This window comes from Gymnoscopelus microlampas (genome assembly GCF_963454915.1).
Source record: "Gymnoscopelus microlampas genome assembly, chromosome: 8".
In the NCBI taxonomy this organism is placed as follows: Eukaryota; Metazoa; Chordata; class Actinopteri; order Myctophiformes; family Myctophidae; genus Gymnoscopelus; species Gymnoscopelus microlampas.
The window spans coordinates 29374977-29397382 of record NC_139945.1 but is presented as its reverse complement, the minus strand read 5'-3'; the positions used below and the strand labels follow the sequence as shown (position 1 = coordinate 29397382).

Sequence of the window (22406 nt, the reverse complement as noted above, 5' to 3'; positions counted from 1 at the left end):
TCACTTCTGCCTTAGACAGGCACCCCCCCCTTTTGGACCCCAATGGAAACAAGACCACAAGGACTTTTTGGGTGTTATCCTTTTAGACAAAGTGTTTGACTGTACTTGTGCTGTTTTTACGTTTCTGTCTAATAAAATATTCAATCAATCTGAGACAAACAAACAGCAACGGTATACTGCACAAATACAAATGGGTAAATGAACAACTCAGGATGTCACTGTGCTGTGCACCAACGTTCAGGAAGATGACACTCAAAATGTAGTCTGTCACAGACCATTGATTAGCTGCTACAAATCTTAATTAGGGATGTAAATCTGCAGGAATGCTTGAATTCAGTGATGAAATCTGATGACTTGGGAGGTGCTGGAAGTTGTTTTGTTTTTTAGAGTACTTCCATTTGGATATTATAATTATCCACTGTGATCTACAACTACTGTCAACCAAGAACTGTAAAAGGATGCGCCTCTCGATCATTTCATGATCATGATCCTGTTAACCACATGGACCCTAGCATCCTTATTCCAGGCATGTCAGAATAGGTGAACATTTTTGGCCAAAAATGTATGAACGTTTGGCAAACCTTCAGTGAAATGAGCAGATCTACAAGCGCACAATGCTTCGTAATGTGCAGAGTTGTGAGCGTGTAGATCAGCTATTTTCACTACTGGCGTACAACAAAGTATAGGGTTCTAGCTTGCATCATGTAAAACCACATTTCTGTATCTGCAACTTCAGGATGGCATATTCTACAGCATTTCACCGCTGCCACTTTATTTACAACCAGATTACTGTAATCCCATTAAATGTAATCTTTTATTTATTTTTTTGGTAATCTCCTCCCCAGCTCTTCAGAGGCACATGGCAGTGGTCTACATCCCCATACCGTGGTGTAAACATTTACCTCACATTCCCTCTCATGCTACTAAACGGTCCATTTGACTGCATCTTCTCCCAAGTTAACGTAACACTGAGGATTTGAGTGAGCAGATTAGGGCTGCCTGCAACTATCGATTATTTCTGATTGCACTTAAAGTACCAAAAGTAAAAGTAGTAAAATATTTGAAAATGGCAGATCTACAAGCTCAAAAAGTGTCGTGTTGTGATCTTGTAGATAAGCTATTTTCAAATAGGTTTAAAAATAGGTATAAAATAGGGCTAAAGTGGTTAATGTATGTTTTATAACATAATAATGTATATCTGCAAAGTAACTAGTAACTAAAGTTTTCAAATAATTGTAGTGGAGTAAAAGTACAATATCTGCCTCTGAGATGTAATGGAGTAGAAGTAAAAGTATAGACAATTGGAAAGACCCCAGTAACGTAAAAGTACCTACAAATTGTACTTAAGTATAGTACTTGAGTAAATGTACTTTACACCACTGGCTGAGTAGCCATCCATCACGACCCTGCAGCCACCAGCTACTACTGTATACGTCCCCCCTGCACAGCCCTGCATACACAGCCCCAATAACAGGAGAGAGGGGGGAGGGGAGGGGGATGGAAGGGGACACACAGTAAGAAAAAGGGCTCATAAACATATTCCCCTGGGACGGACGGGGGGGGGGAGGGTGACGACGAGTGACAAAAAACAACAACAACATGGTGCTCTGGGAGGGGTGGGGCAGAGAGAGAGAGAGAGAGAGAGAGAGAGAGAGAGAGAGATAGAGAGAGAGAGAGAGAGAGAGAGAGAGAGAGAGAGAGAGAAAGAGGGAGAAGGCTGTCCTCGCCTTTAGATTGATGGGGTAACGTTCTGTGCTTGTAGTGTTTTTTTTTTCTTCAGTTTTTCTTCCCTGCAGCATAATACACATGGGTTTCAGGGATATGATTACTTGTAGTCATGCCGAGTCTGGGAGTGGATGGAGGGTTGAGTCTAAATATTAGGATTAATGGCCATGCCGTTCACTCTAGTGAAACGACGCTCTGTTCGCAGCTCAAACACCACGTAGGCAAACAAGGGTGACGCAAGAGGCCGTTTGGGATAAATCGGGGGGCGAAAAAAAAAATCTGATACATTGAGTGAAGAAAACAACCTTTTTCACATCAGTGTCCATTATTTATTCGGCATTTGAGCCACAGTTTACAGTTTAGGCATTTAGCAGACGCTCTTAATCCAGAACGACTTGATCCAGAGCCATGGACCACCATTTGATGAGATTTAGACTCTCAGAGCCAAGACTTAGAATATTTTGTTATCGTTGGATAAGATTTCGTCAAAATAACAATTCTTCTACATTCACTAACTGTGTAGAATTCTTGTAAATTAATTAATGCAGATGTTTAGCAATTAATTAATGCAGATGTTTAACAATAATTTAACTCATTTTACACTCTCAAGAGTTAAAGATCTGCGTATAAGGGTCCATTTGGTTACCAACTCTCCATCATTTAGCTGGGGACCACCTGGAACCCCCTCAAGGACCACCGGTGGTCCATGGACCACTGGTTGAGAACCACTGATATAAATGATACAGTAGATGGGATTACTTGGGCAGAACTCAACTAGCATGCCTGATGATTGAAAACCAAAGCAAAATAAATACAGTAAATCAACAGGCCTAAAATGTACGGGGGCTCTCTCAAAACCCATGTTAATCATGGCCAACGAGCAGGCCATGGCATGCTAATGCGTTCAAATGACAATGTGTGGCGTCATACATCAAAATGTCTGCCCCACGAGACAGGACATTTGAAAAGCCTCCTGCCCGTCCCCCTCTCTAGAGACTACAGCACTCACACAAGCTATGAAATCAATGGCAGAGAGGGTGATTAGCTATGCAGCAGAGGGGGAGAGCATGAGGTCTGGGGAGAAAAGGGGGAGGACAATGGAGGAATGAGTAAAAGAGAAAATGGAGGTGAGGGAGGAGAGGAGATGTATAAGGAGAAGGACAGGGCCGCGCGGGTATAGTATAGCCAAATGGAACTAGGTTGAGTGGAGAGAGAGCTCTGGGCTTCCAACACAATAACTTCCATTAATAATCAAAAAAAGGGTTCGGGAAAGCCGATGCGTTATGATTTCCCGAAAGACATGCAGCCCCCCTCCCCCCAACACCCACCCCTCCTCCTGCAGCGCGGGACACCCAGACAAAACTACGAAACGGTGCTAACTAGCACGTCAATGTAAAGGTCTCCCAATGCACTTCAGTGCACAGGGGGCAAGTGACAGGGCTATTGACATAGCTTCAGAAAAAGTACACCCAGGCCTATTCGTCTTCCACTCATGGGCCCTGTTAGCCTGAGCTAAAAAAGCGCTAGCCAGCTCGGCTCTTGGCGGGGCTATATAGTGTGTGTGTGTACACCATAGGCCAGACCTAACATCTGCACAAGGGCCTGTGGCAACAGACGGCATTAAAGGGTGACACAAATACAGCGGGAGTGCACACACTCAATGCGTTTCCTCTTAGCAAGAGAAGAAAGGGAGTCTTCTAGTGCCTCTGCCTCTGCCGTTCTCCATGTGCCCTGAATATTGAATGAAAAAGATCTTCCTCTGTCTAATATCTTTCTGAAGACCTTATAGCTGGTATAGTTGGAGGAAAAGGATTATGTCTGGTGTGAGAAAAAGCTAGGAGGCCTGGGGGGCTATTTGCCTTGTTCAGTATGCTGAACAGCAAAGCTATGTTTCCTATTGTTTGTGGTGTCAGCCAGTGATATTTAAAAAATATATATGCTGGTTGGTGGAGGAAACATGGTTGCTTGATGGTGGTGGCCATTGCAAACTGAGCACTTTTTTTCTTTCCCAGGGACCTTGTGACTGTGCCCTCTAGGTGTCCTGTAACTGGACACCCCCCCGCCGGCCTGGAGGCATCTATCTCTCATACCAAAGGCGAGGTGATCTCTCTGTATTGATCTCGTCACATGGGAAGGGATCCGTCATCTTGATTGGTTTTCTCCAAATCCAAAAGGACAGTGCAAACCTGCACTGGAGCCCTGAAATGTGATCCCACTAAAGGGAATCAATTCACTGTGTTCAATTCTTCCGAGTCTTTATGCAAGCACACCGTCCCCGTGCCTCTGTGTGGCTTAAGCACACATCCGCCCGCCTGCCCCCACAAACACACACTCATTAGAAAATTAGGATTGCTCGCGAGTTCAGTCGGATCAATCGCCGAGGCAGGCAGAGTGGGCCGACACGCAGCAGTGGAGACTTCAGAAGACAGGCATTGATTTCAAGCAAATCTGTCCGGACACATCTCCCCATTTCTGGCTCGGTGCACCTTTCCAGAGCTAATGAGCGAGCCGTCTTCATTCTCTGCCGAGTAAGACATTTCTCTTTCATGCCTACTGTCAGGAAACACAGGGCGATTCATTACCAGAGAGGTGGACGTGGAGGAGGGATGGACAGAGGCAAGGGGAGAGGGATGGGAGAGTGGAAAAAAAAGCAAAGTAAAAGGCAGTATGATGGTTAAGCCCGGGCTTTAAGACAAATAGCTATGTCTCCTAATCCCTTCTGAGCAGCCGTAAGCCTTTCCGTTATCACTCTTTACAATTGCGCATCCCTTAAATATATTAATGTAGACCCTAATAAAGCAAGGGCCTTCGCATGACGCGGCAGCTACACATACCGTAGCAGGCAGCCACTTGAGGAGGGGGAGAAACATACTAATTGCTGTCACATTTAATTGGGTGATATGGTTGTATTATTGCTGCTTTTGTTTTGTCAGTACTGTACATTTCAAACAACAATCAACATTAGCTTGGAAATAAGCACAGTGGCCTTAGGATAACCGCATCTCCATGATTCCCCCCACCCACACCCCCACCCTCATATATCCAAGACAAACAAGAGCAAGAGACAAACACAACCGCACACACACTCACACACAAACATGAGCACATGCTTTCTTGGAAGTGGTGCATACTGTATATTCCCATACATACTACATTGCATATACACATGCACATGCACACAGATGAACATACACACATCAAGAGGATTTGCTCCGTATACTAATCAGTATGCTGGTTTCCCATGAGCCTCCTGGGACTGTGATCAGCACAACATACGGACATCCTCGCCTCTCCATCAGCCGTTGCCAAACCTCAAGCTTGCAGCAGCATCTTCCAGCGCCTTGCACCGCATTGCACTGCTGCAAACCAGTGGTGGAAAGTACATGTACTCAAAGTACTGTACTTCAGTACTTTTACTTTACTGGAGTATTTCCAATTTGCAATACTTTTACTTCTACTCCACTACACTACATCTCAGAGGCAAATATTGTACTTTTACTCCACTACAATTATTTGAAAACTTTAGTTACTTGTTACTTTGCAGATTTAAATGATTACATTATAAAACATACATCAACCACTTTAGCCATATATTATACCTAGGCTATTTGAAAATAGCAGATCTACAAGCTCACAACTGCTGCAAACCCCACTCCCTTTCCTCTACTTTCCTATCATCTCCTCTCCTCTATCCTAGTCCTTTCCTCCATCCCTCTTTTCTCCTATCTTGTCCTCTCCTCTCCCAACCGGCCCAGGGCTTTTTGAAGCAGCATCATGAATAACTCATAGGATAAAGGATATACACAGTAAACACTTGGTGGGGGGCACAGCGACAGGACACACAGAAAGGGTAGCCTCTGAAGCAGGGAAGTAAGTCAGGGAGGGAGGATAGGAAATGCACACAGTGCCACTGAGAGATGCACTGTAGAGCTAGCAAAGCAGACTTTTCTCGAGGAGCCCTCTGAAAGCAAACTCCAAAACACAACATCAACCATGAAATAGTAACCCCATGGGTGGGGTTGGTGAAAGGGCCTTTCTGTGTGGAGTTTGCATGTTCTCCCCGTGTCCCCGGCCCTAGGGTAGGTACCCTCACAAAAAACATGCAGTAATCCTGGTCTCTATACTGCCTCCCCCTGGTCAGCCGGGGGCGCATGATGGAGGGGAAAGGAACTGGTTGGAATAATGTGTTCCTTCCACGCGCTACGTATACTACCGGGGAAACTCCCCCGTCAGGTGATAAGAAGTGGCTTGCTAAGCTCCTCACACATTGAAGGAGGCGTGTGCTGAGTTCTGGGCTCTCCCTAGGCTGGCAGAGGGAGAGTAGCGCCCAGGATTACATGAATAAATGGGTTAAAAAATCGTGGGGATAAAAATATGTAAAAAAAACAACCACCATGAAATAAAGTATCCACTATCTCTCATATGGTTGCTTGCTGATAAAAGTGAAAGATCATAGTGGAACATAGCTGAAATCAATAGCTATTTTGTTTTAGCCTCTCTGTAATATTGTTATTTTTGGGAAATGTATTTGTGGAGTGAAAGCATTCAAATACCCGGCTAATAATATAATCATATAAGGCTGTGTGAGCTCCACATATGGCCTCACTAAAATGGTACAGTGCCGTACTGGATTACTCTGAACAAACGAAGAAGACAAAATGGACAAAACAAACAGGGCAGTCTTTTTTTTTTATTCCATTGTAGCTGTTTTTCCAAGTTCAAATGTTCCTGTGATTAAATGCAGACACTCTACAGTAGTAGATATTTTCCACTTCTCTACTAAATATGGGCTGGCCTTTCTGATGATCTACTGTACCAGGCCTGCAAAGGGTCACATTGACACAGACGAAACACTGTAAGCATTATGCATGTGTGTACTGTATGTACGTATACGTGTATGTGTATGTGTGTGTGTATGTGGAAGTGGTTGTGTATTCTGGACACAGCGCGGTTCAGATGCTTGGTGTTTGCTGAGGCAGCAGATGACTCGTGCTCTCACTCTGCGCCACGCTCAACCTAGGCAGGAGAACCTTAATTGCCTCATTAGCAAAAGGGCCATCGAGGAGTGGGCCTCTTCCACATTGTTCAATGTCAAGAGTGCATCCAAGAGGAAAGGTTAATAGAGTAAACAGCCCCCCCCCCCCCCCCCCCCCACACACACACACACACACACACACACACACAAACACACACCCCCCCTTTCATAGGAAAATATTTGTTTGCTAGATTGGGAGGCCAGTGGCCAACAAGCCTTATTTCTCACTCTGCAGTCACAGGACAGAGCATTTGTTTTCGATTTATCTAAGCATCCCATACTATGACCCCAAATTATTCCTTATTTCGGCAGCGCATAATGTAGCTTGCTGTTGTTTGGGTGGTAATTCTTGATGCAGATTCTCTTCTCTTTTTTTTTGCTTGGATCTATCTGGAGAGCAGAGTCATCAAGCCAACTTTAATTATTTTAAGAGGCCCAGTTTGCAGACACTGCTCTTTCCTCCTCCACAGCAACTCTGGACCTCAGACAGTATATCGAGCCAAATGCTAACACTCTTGATTTCCCTCTTGAAAAAAAGAAAAAGAAAAAAAGAGACACAACGTAAAAAAATGTATGTCTGCTGCTAGGAGAAAATGGCAGGTCCAAAAAAACATCATATTTAATATTTTAAGAGACACATCATGCAAAGAATGCGGTTCTGCCTTGAGCTCCCAACAGCACGATTCATTTATGCAAATATAAGAGACAGTTCAGTTGGTGTCATCCATAATAAGACAAATCCATACACTGTGTGACAGTTTGGACAAAGGCTTCCAAGCCACGACAGACATTTTGACTGCTGTCCTAAGCTCTTGTGTGGGTAGGAAATACTACATTACGTGCAAGGATAAACAAGTGAGGGGGCAGACAGACATGCTGTATACGAAAGGCAAAAAGGATGACTAAACAATGGAGACAACCAAAGGGGGGAAAGAATGGTAGCATCTGCAGTGAACGTAGCCTGGGAGCTGACTGAGTCCGGGAAGTCGATGGCATCAATTTGCCACTCCCCAGGGCACACTACAGTACGGCAAAGTACAGTGAGTCTGCACCAGCAACAGAAGCACCACCACCGCTACCCCCAGGGCTGCAGTAGCCTATGTGTTTAGTGTGCAGCCACGTGCACGCATGAGCCAGCCTTCACTTTCATGTCTACACAGAGGTAGCGAGCGTCTTTATAGTTTCAGGTCTCGGAACGTATGTCACGAATGCTCTTTGGCAGCGCATTATACCCAGCGTTGTAAGGTAAAAAATTAATGTCCACAGGTGCTTCACAGGCTGTAGAATACACTACAAGTACTGCAGGGCACTTTGTGATAAAGCTAGCTACATTTAAAAAAAAAAAAAAGGAAAAGGGTAAAGCTACACATCTGCATGGCCAGCATAGCGGAAAGAGCTCCATTTCATCAACAAGTCGAGTCTAACGACTCGTAAAAAACAAAGGTGGTGGGTGCCATCTGTTCTGTACCACGTTCTCTGGAAAACGGAAAGGGGGAGGGAGGGCAAATGATGGGAAAAAAAGGCTTTCTCAGTGCGGGCAGTAGGCTATACTGTACTCTCAACACAGCCTAACCACCTGAATAAGTGACTTTATCTCCTATGCAAACTTCCCGAGAGCGCATCTCCTGCCTTTCAGCCTCTTAGCGGTTGCCAAGTGACGTGGGACCGGAGGGTCTCCAGTTTGAGTCCCTAGACCGGCAAGGACAATCTGGGAGGGGGGGAGGGAATGACAAATGATCTTTCCTTACTGAAGAACTACAAGGTGCCTTTGAACGAGTCACCCCAAAAAAACCTACACGATGCTCCTGTATGCTCCAGTGGAGTTACTCAGTGGCCAACAGCAGAGAACACTGTGGTTGTACTGGGCAGCTCCCAGGTGACAATGTGTGTAGCAGTTCAGTGTTAGTGTGAAGCAGGGCACTGTTGTAAAACTGCATCCGTGTGCAGCTTTTTTTTTTACAACCATTAAAAAAAATGGCCGGGCGGTATGTTAATGTGGCACGCTGCGGACTGTCGTGCAATCAGCGGCATTTTACACACTTAATTGTGGACGGACCCAGCGATTGATCAGCGATATCCAGTTTGCAATGTTTTCGCTGCGGTATGAACAGCCAAATGGCCAGCATTGTGGTTGGATAATTAAACCATCCATCACACAAACAGGCACTAGGAGAGAGAGAGAGAGAGAGTATGTCTGGCAGTTACAGTGGAACCTAAATATTGCATTATAGAGTTCCAACTGAAGAGCAATTAAACTAACTAAAATCTTGTTGACCATTCCTTGCCTAAAAAAAATCAACCGACACATATACTCATAGAGCTAAAGGTTTGGATTATTATTGTGACTTTCTCCCAACCAAAACATAACCACTTTCTGCCTCCCTCAATATGGAACACGGTCAGACATGTGGCTGAGTCCTATCTTCAAAGAGGGACGGCACGGTAAACGAGAAAGAGACGAGAGGCAATCTTCCAGGTGTTGTTCAGGTCTATAGTGCAGGTAACCGCTCTGCTTTTCAACCACTCTAATCAATGGCCACCAAACACACCCACCTCCCCCCTGACCAGACACCATCCATCTTCAGATCTTACCAGGCCATGTGGCGAACGACCAAAGAGGCTGAAGATAAATGTCTGAGGGAGGCAGTGGGGTCTCCTCTGATTAAAGGCACCGACGCTTTGGGGAGAGAGTGGTGAAGAGGTGAGGAAATGGAGTGAGACAATGGAGCGTGCGGGTTCAAAACAACTAATGGAGTGTCCTACTGGCTGGGCTAATAGACTGTTTCAAATTGAAAGGAACAGCGGGCGTCTAAATAGAGCGACGTGGAACATTTCCTCCCGTTCATTCAGTGACTGCACATTGGTGGACGGGGGGGGGGGACTAAACTAAACAACCTCCTACCGGGTCGCTGTTGTCTGGTGCCCACTTGCTTTTGCACCGTAAGTTGTTTGTTTTTATCTATAATCAATTGTATGAATTGAATTACAACTGAATGTCGTGTACCGTAGGAGGAAAGCAAAGTCAATGTTTAGTGCATTAGTGTCATCTTTGTGCTAAGGAAAAAAGGAAGTACATTGCAGGAATGTAACGTCCACTCCTCAAGATTTACGAGAATGCTGTAGCAAGGCTCCCTGTAGCTGTAAAGCGTATTCCCTGAATGATTCCCATTTGGACATGATAATCCATAATCACTTGGTGAAATGAGCAACCACACAGGCTTGGGGTCTGGCAGGTGCACACTCATACATTAAGTAATTAGTATTACACCGTAAAATTAACCCCGTAAACCCTCTATTCTTAGTAAAACGTTACAACTGTACTTGGACTGGATAGATATACATACATGCATACATACATACATACATATAGTATATATATATACTGTATATACACGCACACACGCACGCTCGCGAACGCACGCACGCACGCACGCACGCACGCACGCACGCACGCACGCGCGCACACACACACACACACACACACACACACACACACACACAGTATATTTTGTGTCATTGATGTAAGCAATACGTTAAGCTGCTTGAAGCTGAAAAAAATAAATACAAAAATACCCCAACATTATGGGAATTCGGGTTTCGGAGCTGTTTATTCTCCTGTATTGCACAGGAGCTCGCAAAACAGAGAGATATATACCTGGTTTTGAAGACAAGACAGAGAACACAGATCAAACGCATGTTCTGCTAAGAGAAGACAAGCGTGCCATCTTTATTCCACGCTGCCAGTTCCCACTAAGGCAGAGAGAATGCTTGAAAGGACTAAAACAAGGTTTGGAACCTTCAGAGACAAGATAGCATCTTGAGCACTGAGGGATAAACAGATGATTTTAAATGGGAACTTTCGGATCCAGTGTGAAGTTTGATCATCTCTCGCTCTCAGAGCTTGTAGAGCACTCGTCCTTTTGACAGATGATTGCTCCATTTCCTGCGATGTCAATAAGCTGCAGAGCTCTAACATCGAGGCAGAACTTCAATGGGATGGATCAATGGGAGACGGTTCCACGCTACACCTTCTTGGAGGGTGTAGGCCACGGTAACGGCGCTTATCGGGTTGTTTTGGTCGCCCTTTGATGTCAGAGTTGTCTTAATTAAACAATCACAGACCGCCATTAAAATGTTTATGATCACTAACGGTGCAGTGCTTGAGGTTTTCCAAATAATTGAGAGAAAGAAAAAAGCTCTATTTGCCCTTGCGCCAATGACTTTCATGGTTATTTACCGCCGTAAATTGTGCAGAAATCCTCACTTTTGCTAGGAAATGGCCGTGGCTGTGGAGATTACAGTGAACCGTAAGTGGCTGCAGGGGCTTCAACCTGGCTTATCACCAGCCCAGGATAAAACGGGCTAACATAGCAGTTTCTTCAGGAAAAGACTATACTACTGCATATATGTGTTCGCCTTGCCTGATGTTTGCTAACTAAGTAGCCTGTATTTATATATATCGCTATATATCTTTCCAATTATGTATTGGATTAATTCCTAATTGGGACAATAGCCAAGATCAGCACACAGGAGTGGCCTGATGAGATGTTAAGGATTTGATTATTCTGTCTGAGGCTTTATTATTATTAATGTCAACTTGTGGTCATCTTAGAGTCCATATCTTTAGATGATAGCTTTCACATTGTCAGTGTACTTAGTTAGAAATAACATGTTGCTTCCTCCTTTGCACGCATGTGTACACGTGCACATGCCTTTGTGTGGTGCGCGTGCACTGCACATACACATTGGAAAGTGTAAATATTTCACACATCCACTCCCCCCGCACAACATATGCTGATTGTCATACACATCGATGCAACAGATGTTGTTGCTGACACATGGATGTGTTGTGTGTTTAAAATGACACATTAGGGGCAGTCTGGAGGTAAAGCAAGCTGGTGAGCGTCACATAATATGTACATAAATGTACAAATATATACTGTAGCACAGACCTATACGTCCTGGATCATATCATATACTGTATACTGTACAGATCTATATCCTGCCTCACATCATACGTATATACTGTTTGCACACGTCCTGGCTCATATATACTGTATGCACAGACCTACACACTGGCTCATGAGCTATGTCACATCTCCAGGCTGTCTCTGGCCTGTCATTCCTGTCCACTGTAGCCTACTGAAATGGAAAATAAAGAGCGGAATAGCTGTAACAATTGAAGAAAACGACATCATTTTTTATGTTTGGCAAAATTGTGCTCTTTGTGTACGCGCGTGTGTGTGTGTGTGTGTGTGTGTGTGTGTGTGTGTGTGTGTGTGTGTGTGTGTGTGTGTGTGTGTGTGTGTGTGTGTGTGTAGGGGTGAGCATGTGGCTCCAGTTAATATGAATGTGAGCCTCTCCAGAACATCTGTCAAAGATTAGCCGTAAAGTGAAATAGGCAGTTCCTGTTCGTATGTTCCAAAATACTCTGGCAGTAATTTTCCCAGTGAAGGATGAAAAGGGGGGAGGGTTTACAGGTCAGAAACACTACACAAGCCCAGCTCTGTCTGGGCCTGGTGTCTTGTGTTTTATGACATGAAAGTCATACACAAAAAACAAAACATCAATGACCTCACTGGTACTGTAAGCATACATTTCTACCCACATGTTGCTGCTATACTTTCAAACCTGGAGTGTTATTGTAGTTAAAAATGGACCCTTATGCTTAATTCATTATTTGTTGCATGACACCAGCACACACCAAAAATAGCCAATCTCCAAGCTCACAACACGTCGCGCACAATGTCTTGTGTGAGCTTGTAGGTCGGCTATTTTCGGCACGTGACACAACAAATTGCAACAAAGTATGAATCAAGCGTTATACTCACAGAGTTAAATTACTGTAACACGCTGGATATTATCATAAAAGCTGGATAGGATTATGCTCAAACAAATCCCAGATCTTACAAATTGCTGCCTCCCTCCAGACCCTTCTTCTTTGCACGTCCTAATGACTGGGAGTTAAATGAAGTTGGATTTTTTCTCTCGGTGGATCAACTTGGAGCGGTGGTGATGCGGCAGAGAAAATAAAAAATGGTCTCACATCGATCATTCCTGACAGGACTGGGGATTCAGGAACTTATCACGAACGCAGCAGGTGACAGCCAAATAAAAGATTCTATCAAGCAAACATTGTTGCAAAAAAAAAAAAAGAATTATTTGTGAAACTATATATATATAACTTCTTCTCAACACTGCAACCTTCACTTATACCTTGGATACAGTGGTGTAAAGTAAATGTACTCAAGTACTGTACGTAAGTACAATTTTGACAAGCTCTGCTATTTTCAAACATTTTTGTACTTTTACTTTTGGTACTTTACGTATATTTTGATGCCAATACTTCTGTACTTTTACTCAAGTAGCATTTTGAACACAGGCCTTTTACTTATAACAGAATATTTGTCAGGTATTGCTACTTTTACTTAAAATATCTTAGTGCTTTTTCCACCACTGCTTGGGTGTCTGTCTTTTTTACACGCTGCTATTCATGGTGAGAAAACGGATGAAGAAAGACAGAGAGACAGAGACATAGACAGAGAGAGAGAGAGAGAGAGAGAACAGAGATGGGGGGAGAGGGGGGGGATGTTACAAAACAGGTACACTTTGTCTCCAAGTCCCTCTCACTTCCGAGCACGGCATGTGGCTGGCAGAAACAGGATGAAAGGACCTTGTGACTAAAAGCATACACAATCAATGAAACATGAAGGTCCAGAAAAAAGGGACGTGGCTGTTACCTGGGAAAACACAGTGACATTCAAAGGCCAAACACATCAGAGGAAAAGTGCTTGAATGGCAAATCAGTGTGTGCGTGTGTGTGTGTGTGTGTGTGTGTGTGTGTGTGTGTGTGTGTGTGTGTGTGTGTGTGTGTGTGTGTGTGTGTGTGTGTGTGTGTGTGTGTGTGTGTGTGTGCGTGTGCGTGCGTGTGCGTGTTACTGATGTGTTAATCGTTTTGAGGACAGTTGGGCCCTCAGCTTTCAGCTTTAGGCCTCCTAATTCACACCTTAACAGAGGTTCTAGATTCCTGTGTGCTGTGCCCAGTGGTGGTACTCACATTTTTTACTTAAGTAAAAGTATCAATACTGCAATATAGAAATACTCTGTTACAAGTAAAAGTCCGGAATTCAAAATTTACTTGAGTAAAAGTACAAAAGTATAGGCATCAAAATGTACTGTATGTTTCAGCTCACTCGCTTGTAGATCAAATGGCTGAAATGTATATACAGTAGGGCTGAAGTGGGTAATGTATGTTTTGTAATAATGATCAAAATCTGCAAAGTAACTAGTAACTAAAGTATTAAAATAAATGTAGTGGGGTAAAAGTACAATATTTGCCTCTCCACTACATCTCAGTGGAGTAGAAGTAAAAGTATTGGATATTGGAAATACTCAAGTAAGGTACAAATACCTTAAAAGTGTACATAAGTACAGTACTTGAGTATACATGTACTTAGTTACTTTCCACCACTGGCTGTGCCCTTGCCGAGCCATTCAGAATGGTTTGTTTTTGCTACAAGTAATACAGCCCACCCCTGAATGGAAATCCTATCTCCTCTGTCTTGGGACTGTGTGTGAAAACGCTGACGTTATAGGTTCAACATAAGTCATGTGCCTACCTTATGGCACACTGCATGAAGCAAAGTGCTAACTGGTCACAACAGTGTGTCAACGCCTATTTACTTTATGTAAAGTGACATGGATGGTCTCGTGTTCATGGGTGATCAGGGCGATGCGGAAACGTATGGTTGAATCTCTTGCATCGGTGTCATCAATTGATAGATCTCCGTTGCTTTATTGCACATGGCTACTGGCTATTAAGGTGATTATAATTCTGCAAGTCATCTGAAGGGTATTTCACGGTGGTTCCAGAACCAAGTCTTAACTCAAATTCATATTGATTGATGACTGTGCAAGCCTGTCCAGCTATCTAACAAAACTGCCAAAAGCGTTAAATACTGTGCAATTTTGGGTCTCACAAATGAAACCTGCCAAATTCTTCCGCCTGTGCTCTAAAATTCCAGTAATTTCCACACACACACACACAGAGATATGCGTGTGAGATGCCAAATAATGAGCCAGAGGAACAATCAGTGAGAGCGAGTGAGGAAAAAAAGAAAAGGAAAAAAAATACACTTCATTTATGGTAACTTGATTGTCAAATATCAAAACGGCTGCATACAAGTGGATTTGTCAGAACTCTGTGGCTGTGGTGTGTGTGTGTGTGTGTGTGTGTGTGTGTGTGTGTGTGTGTGTGTGTGTGTGTGTGTGTGCGCGCGCGCAATTCAGGGGGCAACCACATCAGGATGTCACTTCATAACCTCTGGCTCCAGAGGCTCCTGTCATCTTCACATTTCCGAGATCCTCTGCCTTACCCCGGCAGACATGCTAAATATAGAATGGGGGCAGAATTTCTGTTTAGAGCCACTGCTCTCCTTATCTCCATCTAAGCGCTAACATGCATGGCTAGGCACAAGCACGCACTGACACTTCTAGCCATACAAGTATGCACATGTGCATGCACACGCAAGCACATACTCACACACACATGCACACACACGCGCGCACACACACTCACACGCACACACACACACACACACACACACACACACACACACACACACACACACACACACACACACACACACACACACACACACACACACACACACACACACACACACACACACACACACACACACACACACACACACACACACACACACACACACACACACACACACACATACTGTATGTCAAAATCGTACAATAAAATCCTGAGTGTTAATTCAACTATGAGAGTATACAAAAGTAGCCAAATGGACCCGTAATGGACACATTAACAGGGTCCACTCACAGGATTTTCACTCACACGCACATAGTTTGCTGTAAATTGTCTTCACATGCTGTATCCCCATGGTCACTGGGGTTTTTCGTAACCTCAAAGAATGGCCAAATAAAAACAGTCCAAGCAACCATTCAGCTCAAATGACAATGAGGGTGTGGTTGGTTGGAATCCCAGCTTGAAGGGCTAGTCATTTTTTCCTATTACATTTCTCTGTCAAGTGACTTACAGTGTATTATTACTTCCTGGACAGCCACTCAGCCACGCACTTAAGTCCTAACAAGACCCCCCCCCCCACCCCCTCCAAAAAACATCTATAATGCTGGCACAAAGAGAGCCTGGCAATCCGTCAATAGGCTCCTTTACTTAGGTGACTCTTAACACTGCTCCTAACCGTTATTACGTCGCTGTTTGTCTTTGTTCTGGGTTTTTACTTCTTAAGGACTGAACTACAAATGGGGTTAAGGAATTCTCTGTGGCAATTAATTGTGGTACTTATCTGAAATGTGCACGGTGGATATTACATCTCCGGCAGATATTAAATTAAGAACGTCTCAGGACTTGCAAGGCCAAATCCAAATAAAAAGGAAATGAGGCCCTATTAATGACTATTGATTCTTTTACAATAAAACAGCCACTTCCTCTCTTTGCTTGGCCTCTGTGTTGATCTAGAATTAATACAGGCCATAACTTTGGAAAGAAATATCCTTTAGGCTGCCATAGCACTGCAGCCCAGCTAAAGAAGAAGCTACATATCTCCTCTGGCCAGGTCCAGATTCCCCTATTGGGCTGGCTGACTGGAAGACATTTATGTCCACACTTAAGAGGGCCAAGCAATTGTAATCGTTGTGGGTTTTGAACCCTTCAGACCAAAATTACGGTTCCCAACAGTCTGACACAATGCTTTAATCCATTTCATAGAATGATGTGAGAGAGCTTGAAACTCACAGGAGAATGGGGGGAAAATGTCTTGCTATGGCAAAAATGAAGGCTATTTAGAGAAAAGCCAATTCCATTTGGGTGTGGATTAAGGTTTAATTTGAGAAAAATGCCATTATTACTGTACCTAAATGAAGTGTGAATTGAGCCCTACTGACAAACAGTGTTGCTCAATTTACTCAGGTATCAAACAACTACTCTTTTGTTACTTAATTTTAGTTAATTGTGGTATTTTACTTAATTTTTCCATGTGCTGTGTAAAGAAGCACTTTGTAAACTGTTTTAAAAGTAGCTATTCAAATAAATGTATCATTATGCATTATTAATACTGACATTAGGTAATTTGAAAGAAATGTACTGTGTAGTACACATAAAATCCTCACTGTTAATTTAACTCTGATAGTGTAGAAACCTAAATAGACCCCCCCCAAGCCAAACCAACATAAGTTTTACTCTTATGTACCTGTACACAAGATGTAACAATAAAGTACAACCTTGAACCTTGATCATCATCATCATCAGTATAATCATTAATCAATGTAATTGCCCTTATCAACATATAGTCAGTAAAACACTGATGAGGAAGCTAAATGTTTTGACTTTGACCAAACACAAAACTTGACACATGGCTAAATCTAAAATGACACCAGAGTCATGACCCCCGCCTGACATGTCCACTATACTTCTATAGCTCTGTCAGTCAGTCATGGACTCAATGACCATCATCTTTTGCTCAATGACTAACCCTGAGAAAAATGACAAACCAATGCACTGCCTGAGAAACAGGCAGATCATAACACAGCGTGTTGTGCAACAACATTGATTTTCTATTTTCCTGATGCGTTGTTGATCAGTGTCTCCATTGGCTGACCTTCAACCTCACATGACACCACAATAAGCACAATGTATTTTTCATTTGCCTAATAGCATTATAGCATAGCCCATTGGTTCTCAAAGTGGGGTCCGGGGACCCCCAGGGGTCCTTGAAGCGGTACCCGGGGGTCCCCAGAATTTTTTTAAAATTATAGTGTCACAATCTTTTTAACCACTTTAGCCATATTCTATAGTTTGGCTATTCAAAAATAGCAGATATACAAGCTCATAGCGCGCGGCACCGAGTGCAGCGCTATGAGCTTGTAGATCTGCTATTTATTTTTAATCGTGAAAACTTGATCCCTGGAACAAAATATTTTGAGATGGGGGTCCATGGCCAAATACATATCATTTTGGGGGTCCTTGACATGAAAAAGTTTGAGAACCACTGGCATAGCCTACTGCTTAGCACTTAATAATTTGACCTAAAAAAAAAAAGCACTGCAAAGCAAAACACACAAGGCACAAGGTGGTAGGTTAGTAGGCTACCATCACTCCAAATCACAGTTCTGAGAGTGTCAGAAACAAACCAAAGCAGATGTGCTCACTATTAGTCTTTGGATGCCTAACATTACACCTCTGACTGACTTTCATCTCTGTCTCTCTTTCATCATCAAGCATCCATTAAAAATACCAGCTCCTCCCCACGTCCAATGCAATGGTGACAGGACAAATTTAGGATTCGCACTTGGCGAAGCAGTTGCAATCTGTCGTTATATACACCAATGGTTCCCAAACTTTTTGGCTCGAGACCCAAAAGAGACAATTGTTGTCTCCCAAGCCAGGACCCAAGCTATAGTGAAAATAGCAGATCTACAAGCTCACAACAGGTCGCATCACATTGTGAGATTGTAGATCGGCTATTTTCACTACTTCTTCAACATTTGTTTTTTAATTTATGGACTTTCTTTGATTTTTTAAATGTTTTATTCATGAAATTCTTTGGAAAACTCATGAAAGTTTAGCTTTTTTGGGGGGGATTTTTGGGGGGAAAATGTTTTGAAATAGTAATAATCAAAAACAAAATGTAGGAAACAAAAAATAAAGAGATATTTACTCACCCATAAAACCCATAAAAATGTGTCTGGCGACCCACAAATGGGTCCCGACCCAGACGTTTGGGGAAACAGTGATATAGACAAAGGAAGGTTGTTTGACAGCAGTCAAACAAAACATTCTTTTTTTGTCAATTGCAAGTGAAGTGCTGGGCGGTTCATGGGCCTTCATAAAAACACACACATGTGTTTTCAATTTTCTTTTCAGGCATAATTAAAGAGCCAATCCGTGATCCAAACGTAAACATTGGCGTAACCCGTCCCTATAACTGCCAAAAACGTTCTCAAGTTGACTGACAAGAAGAGGCGTTGTGTTGTGCCACAATAAATAAAATAAAATAAATTATAAAAAACCTGTGTTGCATGTTAACATGCAACACAGGATTTGTTATAATTTATTTTATTTTAGGGAATTATTATAGGCCAATTAAGGACTTGTAGGCTAGGAAATCATCTGTATTTTGAAGCCTATGTGAAAGAAATATTTTCAGTTATAAGACTGAATCAGGCTATAGGCTGTGTGAATAATTACAACATTAGCAGCATGGACAAAAACACGTCGATCGAGGATTCCAAGGGAGGAGCCCTTCTTTAATTGGCTGAACTTTTATCTTTTAAAATGTGTCTCAATCATAGAGTTTATAATGGTCTCAACTGGCTACCAGCTATGATAATTAAAGCAGTCTCGTTCCGGAAAATGAGTGTCTGGCTTGCGCTTTATTCCTCATTCATTGTCAAAATGTGCCTTTGCGAGGCAATTTTTTCGTTTTAGCCCTTTGTATACATAAAAGAGGAAAAGTCTGCGGATCCACTGTGCAAGAGATCAGACCAAATCCTGACATACTGTATCAAATTGCAGACCGATTTTTTTGTTTTGTTTCCACATCAGCCATTAATAAAACACAAACATATCAATAGGCATAAGGTGTGTAAGCCCACTGTATGTTTGTATTTTATTTCTCATCCTCAACAACAATAGGCATATCATCATGTCCATGAATAAAATACCAAAAAATATCAACACACCTTAAAATAACTACAATAATTGGGACTGAAACAGACAACCAAAAATACAATAATGATGATCCGATCACCATCATCCTCAATAACGATAGACTATCTATAAGCATTCAGTGATTTGTAATGAAATGAATATAAATAACTCACCCAGAAACAAAGAGCTTGATATTGCAGACATCATCACGGCAGCGGCAGCAGACACGACTGGAAATCCCATGCGGAGAGAGAGAAGCTTGGAAACAATGCGATCACTCTCTCAGACTATATACACCTTCAGATCACATTCATTCGGGGGGTGACCCAAGCATTAGAGTTAAAAATGACCCAAGTCACACAGCTGTGCAGCCAGGCACAATGATGAAGCAGAGACACGAGAAAAGAGAATTCTTCATTGATCATCAGAGTCTCCCAAGGACATCATACTGTATCTTTCACACAGCGATGCTGTAATCTAAGGACCGTGGCTCTCCCTGATCCTCATTTTCTTCACCATGCTTATGTTGGCGACGCGTCAAATCAAAGTTCCTTTGCTTGTCTGCTGGTCTGGCGTGGGACGTGTGCCTTGCAGGTTCCCTCTGTGTCTCTCTGTGTGTGTGCGTGTGCGCGCGTGTGAGTGTGCGTGTGTGAGTGTGTGTGCGTGTGTGTGTGTGCGTGCGTGCGTGTGTGTGTGTGTGTGTGTGCGTGCGTGTGTGTGGGGGGGGTGTGAGTGTGTGTCCGGCGATCGTCGCTGTGAGCAGCAGTCTGTCTCCTCCTCCGCTGCACACATACTAGAGAGAGAGAATGAGAGAGGGAGAGAGAGAGAGAGAGAGAGAGGGAGAAAGAGAGAGAGAGAAAGAGGGGGGGGGGGTGGTGGGATTGAAGAGGTGGATGGATGGATGCGGGATGCTGAAGGATGGAGACCACTAGAGTCTGAAGTTTTTTGTTTTTACTTATAGGTAAAAGTATCAATACTGCAATGTAGAAATACTACTGTTACAAGTAAAAAAAAAAGTCCGGAATTCAAAATGTAAAAGTACAAATGTAGCCATGTGACATCATGTATTGGTATCAAATAATGTACTTAAAGGTAGGGTAAGTGATTTTTTTGGGTTAAAACAAAAAGTATTTTGTTAAAAGGTTAAAGCACTATATCGTGATAGTAATCATTGCTATAGAGTGTTTGTTCAGTAACAGGGGCCTCCCCGTCTCTCCAGCTCTTTAATAAACAGAAAATACATTTTTTGGTAGGTGACAATATTTCAGCCAATCAGAAGAGAGTACCCATTTATCAGCTTAATTTTTATAGTGTTCCAGTTCCCATTTTGTCAGCTCATTTCTTAGTGTCATCACTTCCAATTTCACTTGTTTAATCTGCATCCTGACTGAATTCTCTATACTTATTGGATAAAATTGGAAATGAAACTGAAACTGAAACGAAAATGCATTTTCTGTTTTATAAAGAGCTGGAGAGACAAGGAGACTCCTTTTACTGAACAAACACTCTATAGCAATGAGTACTATCAGAATATAGAGCTATTTAACACTTATTTTAACCAAAGAAAATCACTTACCCTACCTTTAAAGTACCAAAACTAGAGAGTACTCATTATGTATTAAGTTTTCAAATGTATGAAATGTTTAAAAATTCTTTGGAAATAGCAGATCTACAAGCTCACACTCGCGACGCATTGTGAGCTTGTAGATCAGCTATTTTAAAATGGCCAAAATGTATACAGGGCTGAAGTTGTTAAACGTAGCCTATGTTTTGTAATAATAATCAAAATCTACAAAGTAACTAGTAATTCAGTTTTCAAATAATTGTAGTGGAGTAAAAGTACCTTATTTGCCTCTGAGATGTAATGAAGTACAGGTAAAAGCATTGAAAATTGGAAATAGCTACTACAGTAAAGTAAAGATACCTCAAAATTGCACTCAAGTACAGTACTTCAGTACATGTACTTAGTTACTCTTACACCACAGGTCCTGCCTGTATGACTATGCATTGTGACTGCACAGTGTAGCCCACAGCAACGATGAACAGCTAGTGTTCTGGGATGTCACTTTAAAACGGTGCATATCTTAAAGGACAGTAAGCTATATATAGAAGGTATAGCTATAGGCTGTAGGCCAGTTAAACTATTTTTATATCCTTGGCGATGGACGTGATATTACAGCAACACATTAAAGCATTTAGTTGTTTGTTTGTTTGTTTGTTTGTTTGTTTGTTTGTTTGTTAGTTTTTTTGGGGGGAACAAGAGGTCAGATTCTATAACAAATAGTTACACCTGACCGATCCATAACAGACATGCAAGCATCATATAGGACAGTTCATATTTCAAGGGTTCTGTTTCATGAGTAGTCTGCACTATATGTCCTTATTGGTTATTTAGAGTAGAGGCAATATGAGGCTATTTGATTAATAAGGCATGATTAAAGGGATAGTTCACCCCCAAATGACTTTTTTTTCTATCTATCGATTTCCGGTAGCGTTTCCGGTAGGAGACACAAAGCAGACTCTTAGTGTCCGGAACCGCTGCCAAAAACAAACAAATATCCATGAATTCAAGTCTCAATGGGGTGACTTGAATTATTATTATTTTAAAAAGTTATTTTGGGGGTGAACTATCCCTTTAAGAATGATAATAAAACAGCTGCTCTTTGATTATTGATCAATTCTAATTAGGTCCAGCTACAGTATATGTGTGGAAATGTCCTGCCACTTAAGTCCTAACAAGACCCCCCCCAACCCACCCTGACCAGCCATCAGCTGGGTTAAGCTGAAACTGCATTTCCCACGGGACTTTGAAAGGTCTACCTTCTTCACGTAAGAGAGTGTGCTTGGGGGTGGCGGCTTCTTTTCAAAGCTGCTCAATCATTAATATGGCCGATTAATTTACTTGGGTCATCATTTCTTGAATTTGCTGTCTAATTTAAA

At 42.5% G+C, this 22406-nt stretch overlaps 1 protein-coding gene across 1 annotated transcript in view; it reads right to left on the bottom strand.

Annotated features, from left to right (window-relative positions):
* clmpb (CXADR like membrane protein b) overlaps positions 1–20096 on the bottom strand; it is a 104503-nt gene extending 84407 nt beyond the window's left edge. Inside the window, exon 1 of the mRNA XM_084065418.1 lies at positions 19640–20096. Within this exon, the coding sequence (XP_083921544.1) occupies positions 19640–19709 (70 nt within the window). The 5' untranslated portion in view covers positions 19710–20096. The remainder of the gene's footprint in view (positions 1–19639) is intronic.
* Positions 20097–22406: the final 2310 nt, after the last annotated feature.